This window comes from Hibiscus syriacus, unplaced genomic scaffold (assembly GCF_006381635.1).
Source record: "Hibiscus syriacus cultivar Baekdansim isolate YM2019G1 unplaced genomic scaffold, ASM638163v2 tig00111027_pilon, whole genome shotgun sequence".
Lineage (NCBI taxonomy): Eukaryota > Viridiplantae > Streptophyta > Magnoliopsida > Malvales > Malvaceae > Hibiscus > Hibiscus syriacus.
In genome coordinates this window covers 1,565,448-1,582,382 of record NW_024062960.1, presented here as the reverse complement: position 1 = coordinate 1,582,382, position 16,935 = coordinate 1,565,448, and the positions used below count along the sequence as shown (strand labels likewise).

The 16,935-nt window shown below is 35.1% G+C and overlaps 1 protein-coding gene across 2 annotated transcripts in view; it reads right to left on the bottom strand.

Moving 5' to 3' along the window:
- Window positions 1–326: 326 nt before the first annotated feature.
- LOC120151060 (DNA damage-repair/toleration protein DRT100-like) overlaps window positions 327–16,935 on the bottom strand; it is a 35,285-nt gene continuing 18,676 nt past the window's right edge. For both annotated transcript variants that reach the window (XM_039163607.1, XM_039163608.1), the window contains 3 exons: window positions 14,607–16,706; window positions 9,910–9,920; window positions 327–348 (listed from right to left, as the gene is read on the bottom strand). In XM_039163607.1, coding sequence (XP_039019538.1) covers window positions 14,639–16,426 — 1,788 coding nt within the window. In that variant the 5' untranslated portion in view covers window positions 16,427–16,706 and the 3' untranslated portion in view covers window positions 327–348; window positions 9,910–9,920; window positions 14,607–14,638. The remainder of the gene's footprint in view (window positions 349–9,909; window positions 9,921–14,606; window positions 16,707–16,935) is intronic.

Genomic DNA, 16,935 nt, shown 5'->3' with positions numbered 1-16,935 from the left:
CAAGCTAAATACGTCAAATATATGCTCAAGAAGTTTGGACTGGAAAATGGGAAACCTCAAATCAACAAAGCTTGATATAGATGAAGGAGGTAAATGTGTAGATGTTAAATTATATAGGTCAATGATTAGCTCTTTGCTGTATCTAACTGCAAGTAGACCAGACATTATGTTTAGTGCTTTCTTATGTGCTAGATTTCAATCATGCCCTAAGGAATCACATTTACTAGCTGTTAAGAGGATCTTTAGATACCTTAAGGACACTCCTAGTTTAGGACTTTTGTATCCTAGAGACTCTAGCTTTAGCTTGCATGCATTCTCTGATGTGGATCATGGAGGATGCAAATTAGATAGGAAAAGCACCTCCGGTACTTGCCAATTTCTTGGAAATATGCTAATTTCTTGGTTTTCAAAGAAACAAAATTGTGTGGCATTATCTACCATTGAAGCGGAATAGATTTCAGCCGGTAGTTGTTGTGCACAAGTTTTATGAATGAAACAACAACTTTTTGATTATGGAATTGAAGTAGGTATCATTCATATCAAGTCTGACAATACTAGTGCTATTTGTCTCACTAAAAATCCCATCCAACACTCTATAACTAAGCATATTGAAATTAGACATCACTTCATTAGAGACCATGTCGCTAAAGAAGATGTAGTTCTAGAATTTGTTGATACTTTGCACCAATTAGCGGATATTTTTACAAAGCCTTTAGACAAGGAAAAATTTTGGACACTTAAGAGAGAATTAGGTTTAACTGACCTATATTCAGTTAGTGTTTAAAACAAGTTTTAGCACTTTTAAGAATAAATGAAAAATGCTTATGATAATAATTTTTTATTGCAGTCTTTGCTATTAGTTAGGGGGAGTTTATGTTGCTTGATGAAAATTAATTTTATGTTCAAAAGTAGTTTAAGGATTAATTTGATTGATTGAACATGATTAATTTTCAATATATGAGTTGCCAATACCACTAGGCCAATTAATTTAGCATTTTGAGTGTTTAAAATGGATTTTTGACATTTTTGTGCTTAATGCATCGATACACCTAACAGTGCATCGATGCATCCTTGAATGTGCATCGATGCACAGGGCCAAGCATCGATGCATCCATCGGGTTTTGGTTAAAAACCCTGATTTTCTTCTTTGTTTCAAAACCCTCAAAAACACTCCCTTACCGCCTCTCTTTCTCTAAATCTCCTTTTGCTCAAAATCAACGAAAATTTGTTGGAATCTTCGAGCTTTTTATCTCTATATCCTGCTACTATCATTAAATCGTGCAACACAACATCTTATTCCTCTCAAATCATAAATTTTCAAGGTAATATTTCAAAAACCTCTATTTTATTGATTTTAGATCTTAGGAATAGTTTTAATTAGTTCTAGGATGAACATTATATCGGGCATTGATTGCTTGATGATTACAAACTAGATTTTACAACCAATTTTTCAAAGATTTTTTTTTTAATTTTCGAAAAAAATAATCAAAAATTTGAATTTAATTTTTAAATTTGATGTTTTTGATGTATTTATGTTGTTTTCCTGAAAACTATACATATTATGATTATTTTCAAATAGTTTTCAAAATCTTGCCCATTAGGATTCGGTTTAGAGAACCTTGAATTATTGCAGACTCAATTGAGTTTTGAGATTGATTATTGTGCATACATGTGTTTCAAATTGCAGGTTTCATTCCTTATTCCGAACCTTTTAAAAAAATGTCAAATCCTAAACGCCCTAGGACTTCGTCGAGTCGTTCATCCCGACCTCCAAATCCCGTTCCTCCTCCACCTAATATCCTATTAGGATCTTGTTTTAACATGCCTGAGCATCGTAGAGACGAATTGTACTCTAGGTACAAAAATTCTTTCCAATCTTATAGAATCCGTGAAGAGCGTATTCCTTCTCTTCAAGCCATGATAGATATGGACTTTGAATACCTTTCGATTCTTAAAACTTAGAAGTTTGATAAATTGTTTCATCTCAAACCTATCGTCTATCAACAATTAGTCCGCATCTTCTACTCTAATGCGGTGTGTATTCAAAACGAAACTCAATGTGGGACTATAGCCATTAGATCCTATCTTTTAGGCCAATATATTAATATTGACCCCGAGACTATAGCTTTCCGTTTTGGGTTAGATGATGATGGGTTATACAATGAGAATGAAAATGTGGAATATCCCTATATTCTAAACTCTAGTGTTAGTACTCTACGATCTCATCACGATCGTTTTCTTCATTTGATGATCTCTTTGGTGGTTTAGACCATCCGGAGGTAGGTACTCCAATCTTCGTGCTAGGGATTTATGGTGGATGCACTGTATTAAAAATAAGATCAAAATAAATCTGCCCCACATTATTTTTAGTCAACTAGTGGATATCATAAACATTGTTCCTTCAAAACATGTTGAAACATTGATTTATGGATGTCTTCTTAGTAATCTTTTTATCAAAATCGGTCTAAACGTCTCTCTCAACAATCCTATCCCACACCAAAATCAAATCAATCTTACCTCCTTGAAGAAAGCGGATTAGAAACAAGACGAGAAAATCGGTCTTTGGGTTTTTCGACCCGGTAAGCAAACTCCGGGAGCTAGTTCTTCACAAGCTGCTCCTAGCTCTTCTCGTGCTCCTCCTCATCCTCCGGCAGCGGCTGTTGCTGATGATACCGAGCTTCAACAGCTTATGCAAGATATCGACGATCATGTACCAGACGATGGGCCTGTACCGGAACGAGCACGGCAAGAAGATCAAACGCCACCATATTTTTTTATCTTTCTTAGAGTCATTTGATTTGAGGTTTGCCTCCATGGAGTCTCAGATTACTGAGTTTCAGCGAGAGTTGCATGAACGTATGGACGCGCTCACTCTTGAAGTTCGAGCTCATTATCCTCCTCCTCCCGACCCTCCGATGGATTAGACCTTTTCTCCATGCTTTCTTAGTATTTCAAACTTGGATTATTTTTTATGTTTCTGGATTGTTTTAGATTCTTAACTATTTGTTTGTGTTTGGAGTTATGATTAGGATGATTGGATTTTGAACTTAATATATATATATATTTGGCCTAGTTTGAATTTTCATTATGAGCTTAATGTTTATTACTTTTATTTTTACATCATTTACATATTAGTTACATTATGATGAATTATGCCATTTCACATTTAATTATGAATATTGATTATGGAACAAATGGCTAATCTCTCTTTTGATTGTGATCTTAGCAGCTTAAGTTATATTTACTTATAATCAATTGGCTATGTTTTTCAAAACCTTGTTTAAAGCATTTTCAAGTCTTTTTGATTTAACAAAAAGGGGGAGAAATATTAAGTGTTAAAGGGGAGAAGTGTTATAGTAAGGGGGAGTAATTTTTCTAAATTCATTTCAAACTTTAGAAAATCTTAAAATAACACAAATGTTTTATTATATCAAAAAAGGGAAGATTGTTGAAAACATTTTGATGTTTCGATATAACAAATTAAGTTTAAATGAATTTTAAGATTTTACAAATGATTTTCTAAGAATATTTGATTTAATTAATCGAATATCAAATTATTACTCCAAGTCTTTCAAGATTAATTTCAAACCTTACTAAATGTGTAAAATTGTGTTTTATACTTAAACTATTTTTGAAACAATTTTCACAAAGTATTTTGAACCAAAATCAAGCCTAAAATCAATTTTTCAAAGTGATGCACCAATCCATGCATCGATGCACCATGGATTAAATTGAACATCGAATGCATTTGATGCATCGATGCACAAACTATGCATCGATGCACTCTGGATGTTTTGAAACATCGAATGCATTTTATGCATCGGTTCACTCTTAGTGCACCGATTCACTAAGGGTCCAACGGTAAAAATATTTGAATTTTACACCGATGCATCGATGCACTGACGCTCCCAACTGCTTTAATTAATTGTTTTCACACTTAAACGACTGTTTGGACTCCACTAACCATCCCCAACATTCAGAATCATTTGAAGGAGTATTTAAATAAGTCTAGAAGTCATTGATCAACAAAAAAAAAAGAATCAATAGAGAAACAAGAGAGAAAACATCAAACATCAAGTTTGTGCAATTCAAGCCAAATTTCCTTTCAAAATTCATTTTACTTTCAAGAATACTATTTGTGCTCATTTGTAATCATCTTTGAGTGTTCTTATCTTGTTCTAGAATTGTGCAAACATATTACCTTGTGAGGTTTTCCTTGCAAATTTGTAATCTTCTCTTTGAGAAAGAGTGTTCTCAAGAATTGGGGTATATTCTTGAGGAAGTTTGTAAGGTTATCTCTTTGGCCTCAAAAGAAAGAACAAATTAGTGAATTTGTTGGAAAATCCTTAGTGTGGATAGCTAAGTTAGTGGAGGTAGACTTTGGTTGAGAAAGTCGAACCACTCTAAATCATTGTGCAAATATTTTCAATTTTCTGCAAAAGCTTCCACCAAACTTTTAATTACCAATTCACCCCCTTCTTGGTCGATTCCATCGATCGATTAACTCAACACATTTCTAAGTGAGTGTTCTCTTATTGCCCAATGCATTTTTATTTTATATTTTGATATTTCGTATTTAGGATTATTTCGAAGTTAAAATGATATTTAGGATTATTGTATGACATTTTATTGTTGTCGGGTGAGGAAACCAGCTGGGTGGATGTTGTTGGCGCGTGTGTAGGCTGTTGTGGCGTAATGTTGTGAACAAAGGGTAACCATGAGTTGTTGTAGGCGTGGAGGACAGCTGGAAGCTATTGGTGGGTTTAGAAATAATGGTAAAAATAAAAATGGTGATTACCATTTGTTTCTTAATGAGTATGTATTTGCTTTGTACATTTATTATGTTTTACTTATTTAGGTTTATATGTTTTATATAACATAATACTGGCATAACTGAGCTTAGTAAAATTTTGTGTACTAAATTATTTTTCGTGTGTATATCATTAGTTTTGGTGTACGAGTTCAAGCATCAATATCAACAGAAAAACTCTAACAATAATTGATAAAGAGTACATATCTTATTCTCTTTAGTGGGCATATATTATCATATTACCTTATGACTTATTTTAGTTTATAAACTCTAGTCAATACTTGGTATTTATTTTTATACATTGGATTAGAGCTTTAAATTTATTTTACACACATGTTATATTTTTATCTAATTTTAGTTTAAATCAACTTGTAGACACTCATTTTTGTCCGGATCAAAAAATTATTATTATTACTCAAGCACTAAACCTAAAATCCACTAAATCCACCTATCCCATGTTTCATGCCTTCACCAACCTTTCCACCACTCCATGTTTTATTCATCCACTTATACTAATTATTTTCTTATGCTATATATATGTAATAGGTTATGGAGGTCAAAGGGGGGAGGGAGGAGAAAAGAGAGGAGGCCATAGATAGAAGAGAGGAGAGGCCATACGCGGAGAGAAGGAAAAAGGAAAAATAGAAAACAACATCTCTTGCATTCTGTCGGATTCTCTCCGGTGATCGTGACATCCGATCAACATTCCAAACGGTCAAAAGTTGAGCAAGGCTAGCAGGAACAACATACTGAAAATTCAAGATGATCGGACGGTGGACGGTGGCGGATCGGAGAAAACAAATTTAGACGGCTTTAGGCCTCTTGCCGACGATCGGGATCTCCGATCAACATTCTGAATGATAAAAAGTTGTGCGATGTCAACACGAACAACATACTGAAAAATCAGGACGATCGGACAGTGGACGACGACAGATCAGAGAAAATAAAATCTAAACGGTTATATTTGTATTTTTTTTGATTTTGACACTTTGGTTTATGTTATTTTATTTTAACCTTTTAATTTCTATTTTTACCATTTTAATCCTTGAAGTTCATGTTTTTCTAGATCTATTATTCAAGTAAAATAGTTTCTTTAATTAATTAATTTGAAGCAAGTTATTAATATTTAATAAATGAGTCATATTTTAACTTGATATTCGATTCAGGATTTCCACCATTACGACAACCTGTAAGCAAAACAGTATTAATTTTGGGCGTTGTGGGGGTGCTAATCTTTTCTCACGTGTAACCGACTCACGAACCTGTTTTAATCGAATCTTTGGTAAATGCATACCAACTTTTGTCTTAAAAAACGATTTTTCTTAAAATTGTTTTTAAAAGACGTTTTTTAGGTATTCGACCAATCTAACCCAAAGGTTGATGGCGACTCTATCCAATTTTATCCAAATCAATTCCAAATCACTCCATTTTCAAAAATTAAGTCGTAACTGTTTTTAAAACAATAAAAAATTATTCCACCTAAAAACGGTTATGACAGCTTGGCGACTCTGCTAGGGACTTTTTAGAGAGTCAGGCTGTTAGTCGCTTATACATTGTCGTTTGGTAGAAATTATGAGTTCGAATATTTAGTTAACTTATGATCATTTTTTGAAGTTTGTAATTGCTTCATTTTTTGTTATACTAACATTTTGCTTTTTGCTTTCAGATCTGTCCAAGTTTTTATCAAGTGGTGTCATTTTCCTTATGAGTCAAAGGGTTGAATGTTCATCCTCACACACATCATGGGCATTTGCATACCATAAGCTCACTTACGAGCTTTTTCCCGTTAGGTAATGGTGAACGCTACGCTTACGTGAGAAAAATTGATTTTCTCCGCATGAGCTTTAGTAAGTAACTTTTGGGGTACATGCCTTATGTTTACGAGCGAAACATTGAGTTTCCTCGCATGGACATAGGAAAATGTATCCTCTCGAACTGAACTCGATCTGCACGAGCCTGTAATGGGCCATGATTGAGGGTTTGGTAGCCCAAGGGGAACCAACATTAAGGACAATTCGAGTACATTTTTCCCATTAGAGCCAAAACCATGCATATAGTAAATCGTAGAATAGTCACCATAGACATAGTCATACTGAACCTCTGTTCGTCAGTAGGTACCCAAATTAAGTGTACACAAAGGAGGAGCGTTTCTGAACCTATCCTTTTGCTTTAAATTTTTTTGAATGACAACATGTGAACTAGATATCATGCGATTAGGATTCATTTCTTGTAAATACATCTTTATGGTAGAAAGCATGTTTGGGTAGGAATACTATCTAATAAAGGCATGCTCGAGTAGATATCATGACTGGGTAGGTGTTATATTCATCTTTGAATGACATTTTTATCTGTATCAATTATCTTACATGTGCTAACTAATTTCACTTTTTTGTTTGCGTACACTAACTTATCTCACTTCTTTTGTTTGTGTCATTTTTTTTCATATATCTCTGCATTCATTTGCATTGTCATAACATAATGCAAGAGGTGTTGATCCACAAAAACGTGTTCGTTAAACCTAATAATTTGCATTAATGGACAAAGGGGTTGTAATACAAGAGGTGAAAAACACAAAGGTCCGACTATGCTCAGGGAGACAATCTACAAGACAATTCAACCAAGAAGACATGGTGCCCATAATCGAAGAATATTCCACTCTACTGCATTATAAAGGATTCAGAACGGACTGAGATTTACACCGAGCATATCAAAAGTCAACATTTTGAGTTGGCAAAATTTGCAGGGGCAAGATGAAGGTTGCTGATCTGGAGAGTCTTTTCAAAGGCAACAAGAACAAGATGACAAAGTGATAGTTGAAATTGGAGGCCATTGCTGACAAATTCAAGAAAAATGCAAATGAACTTCGGATACTTCTTTTGATGGAAGGCTCCAATGGCATATTCGTTGGGAACAAGTTCAACAAAAGATGAATGCCAAAGATGCAATCATTCGATATTTCTGGAAACAAGTATAAAGAGCATCTCATCACTTGTACAATTTAACCAGAGAAGCCGGAGCGGTTCGACAGGGTATCCAACCGGTGGCATACAAAATCAAAGTACTAGTCAGCCTGTCAGAAGCCATTCGGGATCTAGAGGATTTTTTTTCAGAATATACCTTTGATATTTTTGTCTCTTAAAAGATAAAACACTTTTGTCCCAATAATGATTATTTATAATAACATACATGTTTTCGGATCAATGCCTCGAACATTTCATGCATTTTTGCATCTACACTTCATTTTTAAGCATTTTTCATAAACATGAAATTTATTCATGGAGGATTCGATGCAGTGTTCATAATCATGTGACACCACATGGAATCAATATTTGAACAATTAAGGAAAAAATTGAAATTAGTACAGTTGGAGCCTGATCAGCTAATTATAGGACTAAGCCTGCCATGATGATCTGATAAAAGAGTCCTCATACCCTAAGGGCTACGATGTTAAAACTATGTGCAGTTACCGCATAGAAAGCTCCAGACATTCATATGAGAATTATAAGGCACTGAAGCGCAAAATCCAAGACCTGATGGATTCAGGGGCATGTACAATCGAAGAAGGGGGCATTGCATCTACTATTCGCACTGAGAGCATTGTTTTGTTTGAAAACGTTTTGATCTTTCATATTCTTTGAATCTTTTAAACAACTGAATTTATGCTATCTTCTAAGGTAGAATAATTGAACGAGTTTTAATCTTTAGTTCTTTGAATATTAAATGAATTAAATATTCTTTTAATTTTTCAAGAATTATAGATTTTTGACATATGGCAAGATCAGACCTTTCTTATCCTGTTCAAAAAAAACAAAACAAAAAAATCCTTCAATTCTTTACCCAGAATAATCCATGGAGAGTCATATTGATACCTTTGAGTCAATAAATTCACACCATTGTATTCTTAGACGCAAAAACAACATTTTTTACTAATAAAACCTGCAGACGTTGAATGTTCACTTGAACATGAACCTTCATACCAGAATAAACATTATGGGGCATCTCGAAGCAATCTTCTGAAGATGAGCCTGAGCAATTGAGGCATGTTGGGAGCAAGAAGCAGAAAGGAAAATTACTTCGAAATAATTCTATCATGCATTAATTACATTTTTCATGTGAATAGAATTAATCCTGAAAATCTATCCCCCTGGGTATACATCTTCTACAAAGACTTCTGTGTATGAGATGATGAACGACTTTGTTTCATTTTTCCACATATATATATATATATATATATATATCCCTTGTTGTCCCCTTTTGAGCCTATAACATTTTTTTTGATTCAACCCTAACCAATGATCTCCTCCACACTAGGGGGCAAGGCGGAAGAAATCTGCTCACATGAGTGAAGACATCATTCTAAAAGAGATACCAAAAGGTGAACCAAATTCCAAGTGCGAAGATCCAATCAGGACAAAAAGAGAAAAGAAAAAAAGAAGAATAAATTAAAGCAAATAAAAAGAGCAACAATAACAACAAGAAAAAAAGAAGAAAAAATAAATAAAAGGAAAAGAGAAAAAGGAAAGAAAAATAAGAAAAAAATAAAAGCAAAAGCAAAATAGGACGAGGATCGAGTCAAATTACACATCAAACTTCAAACCATGAGATTGATCAAGCACAATTATTCCAGAATCACTTCACTCGAAGATCATAGAGCATCAAGAGAGAGACATATACAAACAGATTCAAATTGAGTAAGACATGATTGAAGGCATCAGAATGAATTGATTATTGGTTTAATACCTTGAAACACTTGTTTGGGCCTACTTATCCTTTTCTTTCATAACCATGAACCATGGCCTACATTACGTGCCTTAAAAAGTCTCTTCTAATCATACATGGATTTCTAGACAGAAGATGCTATCTTCAGATTTCATCATATCCATCAGGATTAATTTTTATTTGCAAAAGGTTTTCTAAAATCTTTAATGCATGATAGAGAAAAATAACAAAGGGGGTTCAAGACGTAAATTCTGAATGACATCTTGAAACCAAATGAGGATTCAAGTTGAAAACCTAAAAAGGCGGCTCAAATGTAAAAATTGTGTAGCTAAGGTAATCGCACAAATTCCTTGATAAAGCACCACACAATCCGAGCGTGACCATGAAAGTTGGGAGTCGGAGAACACTTCCAGCAGATGAGCATACAAGCTACCACCCCATCAGATCAGTGAACATCAAAGAAATAAGGCCAAACCATTGACCAAACATAATAACCTGAGACTTTTTTATCCTTTCATTACTTAACCATTTCCCAAAGATAGCTTTGATCTTGACACTTGTCAAATAGCTATAATTTATTGAAGGATTAACAATGTAATTAATTCTTTGATGTCCAATAAATCTAGTTTTATGATTCGTCTCAATTATGAAACCGAGATATGGGCAATATTTTTAAAACTTTTTGATCAAACATTTTTCAAAACACTTCTAATTGATATTTTCATATCTTGAAAATAAAAGAAGAAAGAAAACATTTTCAAATAGGACAATCTCTCTAGAGAGTTTAGCCTGGAAATTAACAGAGGTCCCTCAGACCCAAAAGCTCAGAATCAGAAATTGGGGCAAAGAATTTGAATGTCAGGGAGCCAAGAAAGCAAATGTTTACAAAGAAATACGATGGTACACCCTGGTGTGAGAGAAAAATGAAGACGGACAGATCAAGAAGAAACCAAGATTGCTTATGCACATTTTCACTACTATTAATCAAGACGATCATGCATTATACATACATGAATTTGCATCGTTGCATCAAACATCCATCATCAGGATAGTTGCATTCAACTACATTTTACAGATCTTTCAAGAAAAAAATGAGAGTAAAAGACAACAAGACATATTCTGCAAGAGGGAGCAATCATCTTCAGATTCAACATTTCCAGACGAATTTTGTCTCGCTTGAGACAGTCTCATTTAATACAGAGGATTTATCTCATTGGAGATTGTTTTTATTAAAACAGACTTTGTCTCACTTGAGACCATTTTACTTGAAAGAAGACATTTCATTTGACTCAAGATTGTTTTTCTTAAAACAAGATTTTATCTCGCTTGAGATAGTTGCCCTCGAAACAGAAGATTTTATCTCGCTTGAGATAGTTTCCCTCGAAACAGAAGATTTTGTCTCGCTTGAGATAGTTTCCTTTGAAACGGAAGATCTTTATCTCGCTTGAGATAGTTTCCCTCGGAACAGAAGATTTTATCTCGCTTGAGATAGTTTCCCTCGAAACAGAAGATCTTGTCTCCCTTGAGATGGTTTCCCTTGAAACATAAAAACTTTGAGATAGTTTCCCTTGAAACAAATTTTGTCTCCCTTGAGACAGTTTCCCTTGAAACAAAATTTCGTCTCGCTTGAGACAGTTTCCCTTGAAACAAGAAATTTTATCTCACTTGAGAAAGTTTTTCTTAAAATAGATTTCTTATTCATGTTCATCCAAATATTGAATATTTGACAGAAATTCCAGAGTTAGCAGAGGTTTCATTTCACAATTCCATGTTGAAGAAGATTTCAGCAAAGAATCAATTTACGTCTTCATCTTTGAAAGAAATAGATCACGACAAAATTCGATGACCTTTGAGTCAATACCTTCGGCCCTTCGGGTACTTCAAACACCAAGTTACTGACACATGATAATCTTTTGCAGGTTTGAAAATCTTCAATGAGAAGATAAACCGATCAACGTTTCCAGTAAAGAATTCATAATGAAGAGATTGTTCAACTTTGTTTGATTTCATCACAGAAGGAGGTAGATCAACTTTTCAATGGGAGAGTTCATAATGAGAAGAACTCATGTGACGAGGGAGAAGAAGTTCATAATGAGAATAACTTGTTCAACCTTGGTTCAAATCTATCACAGAAGGAGGTGGATCGATATTTTTATTTTCGCTCAAATCCATCGCAGAAGGAGTTGGATCAGCGTCAACTTTTAACTCGATTCAATCGCAGAAAGAGGTAGATCAGCACCAACATCTCGTTTAAATCCATCACAGAAGGAGGTGGATCAACATTTTTTTCGCTCAAATCCATCGCAGAAGGAGTTGGATCAACGTCAACTTTTTGCTCGATTCTATTTCAGAAGGAGGTAGATCAGTACCAACATCTTGTTCTATTACATCACAGAAGGAGATGGATTGATATTTTTTTCGCTCAAATCCATCGCAGAAGGAGTTGGATCAGCGTCAACTTTTTGCTCGATTCTATCACAGAATGAGGTAGATCGGTACTGACATCTCGTTCGATTCCATCAGAGAAGGAGATGGATCGACATTTTATTTCGCTCATATCCATCGCAGAAGGAGTTGGATCAGCATCAACTTTTAGCTCGATTCTATCACAGAAGAATGTAGATCAGCACCAACATCTCGTTCGATTCCATCACAGAAGGAGGTAGATCGACATTTTTTTTCACTCAAATCCATCGTAGAAGGAGTTGTATCAGCATCAACTTTTTGCTTGATTCTATCACAGAAAGAGATAGACCATCATCGATATCCCATTCGACACTATCACAAAAGGAGGTGGATCGATGTTTTCATTTCGCTCAAATCCATCGCAGAAGGAGTTGGGTCAGCATCAATTTTTTGCTTGATTCTATCACAGAAAGAGATAGATCATCATCGACATCTTGTTCGATTTCATCACAGAAGGAGATGGATCGATGTTTTCATTTCACTCAAAACCATCGCATACGAAGTTGGATCAGCATCATCAACATTGTCATTCTTGATCGATTCATCACATATGGAGTTGAATCAGCAACACCTCTTGCATTCTGTCGGATTCTCGTCGGTGATCGGGACATCCGATCAACATTACGAACGGTCAAAAGTTGAGCAAGGCCAGCAGGAACAACATACTGAAAATTCAAGACGATCGGACGGTGGCGGATCAGAGAAAACAAATTCGGACGGCTTTAGGCCTCTTGCCGACGATCGGGATCTCCGATCAATATTCCGAACGGTGAAAAGTTGTGCGATGTCAACACGAACAACATAATGAAAAATCAGGACGATCGGACGGTGGACGACGGCAGATCAGAGAAATAAAATCTAAACGGTTATCTTTGTATTTTTTCTGATTTTGACACTTTGGTTTCTGTTATTTTATTTTAACCTTTTAATTTCTGTTTTTACCATTTTAATCATTGAAGTTCATGTTTTGCTAGATCTATTATTCAAGTAAAATAGTTTCTTTAATTAATTAATTTGAAGCAAGTTATTAATATTTAATAAATGAGTCATATTTTAACTTGATACTTGATTCAGGATTTCCACCATTACGACAACGTGTAAGCGAAACAGTACCAATTTTTGGCGCTGTGGGGGTGCTAATCCTTCCTCACGTGTAACCGACTCTCGAACCCGTTTTAATCGAATCTTTGGTAAACGCAAACAACTTTTGTCTTAAAAAACGATTTTTCTTAAAAAAAATTTTAAAAGACGTTTTTTAGGTATTCGTCCTACCTAACTCAAAGGTTGATGGTGACTCTATCTAATTTTATCCAAATCAATTCCAAATCACTCCATTTTCAAAAATTAAGTCGTAACTATTTTTAAAACAATAAAATATTGTTCCATCTAAAAACGATTATGACACAACTAAATTGTAGGTATCTCTAATACCTCGAATGTGACACTCGTAATGACATCAAATATTTTTAGATCAATTTTAGAATGTTACATAAAAGCTTCCAAATTTAACAAAATAAATGAAGAAATTATTGATCGACAAAAAAATTATAGCATATTTATTTGCATTCATTGAATTGCTCGGATTCTAAGCTGGTGACATGGTCATTTAGACTTTCAATCTAGTTTTGAAAATATTAAAATTAAGATATCGTTGATTTCAATATATTTAAACGTATAATTGACTTCAATTTAATTTGTTTGAGATTTTAGGATTATAACTAGTTTGGGAACTATAAAAAGCAAATTACATTTGTTGCAAATCAGTGAATCAATAACAATATAAATTTGTATGTGGCGTAAGTAATTTAAAATTTTACAATATCACACAACACATAACATGTCTCAACTTTAGTCTTAGAATCGGCTAAACTTGTACTCTTATATCACTAAATTTAACACCCTCAACTTAGTATTGTTACAAACCATAATGACGATGTTATATTGATTGACGTGAAATTATCTTATGGTAACACATCAATACCACCGTTAAGTTTTTAACGGCAAGATATCAAAATGAAACATAAACTAAACATTATGTATGATTTTGAAGAGAAAAAAAGTTTAGGTACCAAAATGAAATAAAGTAATAGTTTAGGTACTAAATACGTAGTTTACCCTATTTTCAATTCATATTCCCTTCTCTCTACGGTCTCATTTCCTCTCTATTTAGACTTCGACGCTGATCTTCGAATCCATGTATACAGAGAAGCTTCATTTTTACTTTTAATTAGCTATTAAGCATCTGATTGATGGAATTTAGATTGCAAAATGAAGGCGGTGAGAAATGGAAGCCTATGTGTTGAGGGATCTTCCGATTCGTTCAAAAGAAGTCGACAAATTATCATCCGGAAGACATTTCGATCGAATCCTAACGATCGATATCGTATCATTTGGACTACCTATCGGTTAACTTGCTGAATTCGAGTTTGAATGCAGAGTATGAGAAGGCTTTGAAGCAAGCCAAGAGTGCCGATAGAATGAACGTGATCCGATGTTACTCGAGATCGGGAGTGATTGCTCTATATGCGCATGTGTTCGATATTATATTGAAACAAGGTATGTTCCATAATCATAGTATTTCAAAGAAATTGAGCTAGAAATTTACTAATGTTTATCTACTTTTGGCTAATTTAGACAGGCATTTCACTGGCCCATCTCTTGTTTCTTTCCTTTGCAAGGCTGCAATGGTTTGCCACACAGGCAGAGATTATAAGCATAAGTTGAGGCAGGGAAGATGTTATAAGGTCTCCCTTGTGGGATCTCCCCACATAGTCTGTTTGCCCTGAAGTTTGCATGTCTCATGGACTTTATACCCAATAAGCTACTCGGGATTTCTCCGGTCAGCTGGTTGACGGAAACGTCGAGCCATTGAAGTTTCACTAGTTGACCTAAACTTGTAGGAATGGTGCCGGTTATCTGGTTCCTCGAAACATCCAGCCTTTCGAGCTCAACAAGATTCGAGATTGAACCTGGGACTGGGCCAGCAATCTTGTTGCTTCCTATGTTCAACAGCTTCAAACTCAAGCCTTCAGTGAACTCCGGTATTGTGCCCGAAACGAGATTGTTGGACACGTCTATGACCTCCAAGAAGCTGCTTGTTCTGTTGTTCAAAACGCTCGAGAGCGACCCGAATACCTGATTCGAATGGAGATCGACGGTGGAAATCCCATCCGGCATTACGAGTTCCGAAAGATCAAACTTCAGTTGATTATTCGAAAGCTTCAGCTTCTGAAGACTTGTCATGTTTGTGAAGTAAGTGGAAATGCTCCCTGTAAGAAAGTTATCAGACAGGTCAATGGAGCTCAATGAATCTGGTCTGAACTTTGGGAAGGCTCCTCTAATTTTACAACCAGCTAGGTTAACATCTGAAAGTTGTCTATCTATGATCCATTTAGGAACTGTCCCTAAACTGAGGTTGTTAAAGGACAGATCTATTGACAAAAGTGAAGGGATACCCTTACTGGAAATAGCTGGTAAAGGATTTGAGAATCCATTTCTAGACAAATTTAGGGACCAAAGTTTCTGTAACCCTGAAATAGATCCTGGGATAGGACCTATGAACTTATTGTGACTCAATGACAGACTATTGAGAGATTTAAGGTTTCCAACCTGGTCTGGGATACTGCCTGTGAGCTGGTTGTGGCTCAATGACAGGTCTGACAAAGATACTAAATTGAACATCGAAACAGGCAGGTGTCCTGAAAGTTTATTATTTGAGAGGTCAATGAAAGTATTGTTATGAAACTGTCCTAAAAATTCAGGGACAGTGCCAGAGAACAAGTTGAAGCTGAGATCAAAAGACTGCAAATGAACAAGGGTTTTGAAACTAGAAGGGATTGGACCTGTTAATGAGTTCCTCCCCATGTTCAACAGCACAAGGTTTCTCAAATTCCCTAAACTTGGAGGGACTGTCCCAGTCAAATGGTTACCGGCCAATGAAAGAGTTTGAAGGAAGGGTAAATGCCCTAAACCTGAAGGGATGTTCCCTTGGAGACCATTGTCTTCCAAGACCAATTGCTTGAGACGAGTTAGATTGGACAAACTCTCAGGGATTGGACCTGTGATAAGCTTCATCCCACTGATGACCAACACTTCCAAGAAAAGTAGATTCCCCAGGGAAGAAGACAAAGCGCCCTTCATATAAAGGGTACTGTCCCTTACTGGTCTTTGCAATGCCAATGTATTGACTCTCCCCGCTGGATTACACTCCACGCCTTCCCAATCACCTCCACAGCAATCCCTCCCAATCCATGAAGAAAAACTATCCGTACTATCCTTCAAGATTTTGGCTTTGAATCCAAGAAGGGCAGCCCTATCAGCATCCGAACAATTTGCAGGTGCTTTTGAGATTGTTTGAGGTAGTGTCAATGGAAACACTTGAAGCATTGAACAAATGACAAAAACCTTTAAAAACCATCTCAGAATCTGCATTTTGGAAAATGGGTGTTGATCAGATCAGAGAGAATGTTTGGAAAATTTATAAAATTTTCCCAGTGATGTTGGATCTGACACTGAAGAGGGGGGGAAAAGGAACTTTGAAGGAGGGAAATTATAAGATTATCATGAAAAATGGAAGTGAAGATGAAGAATTGGAAGACACGGTTTTGTGTTTCTTTCCTTCACGTAGAGAGGAAGGTATAATGATGAAAAATCAAAGCATGAAAAGATTCAAAAGAAAACTGAAATGTCAATTATAACTTTGCTTCAACATCTGCCAGTTTCTGAGAGACAATGTCCCCTTATAGTACCAATACAAATAGGGTATTAAAATAAAATAACAAGTGAACAGCGAAAATTTTAAAATACAATTTGTTAATATAAGATTAAAAAAGATATAAATAAATTATAATAAAAATGTTATTAAAGGTGTAGTCTTTTTAACATTTTCAATTGTAACAAAAAATATTGTATTCTTATTAAATTTTCATTTGTAAACCTTA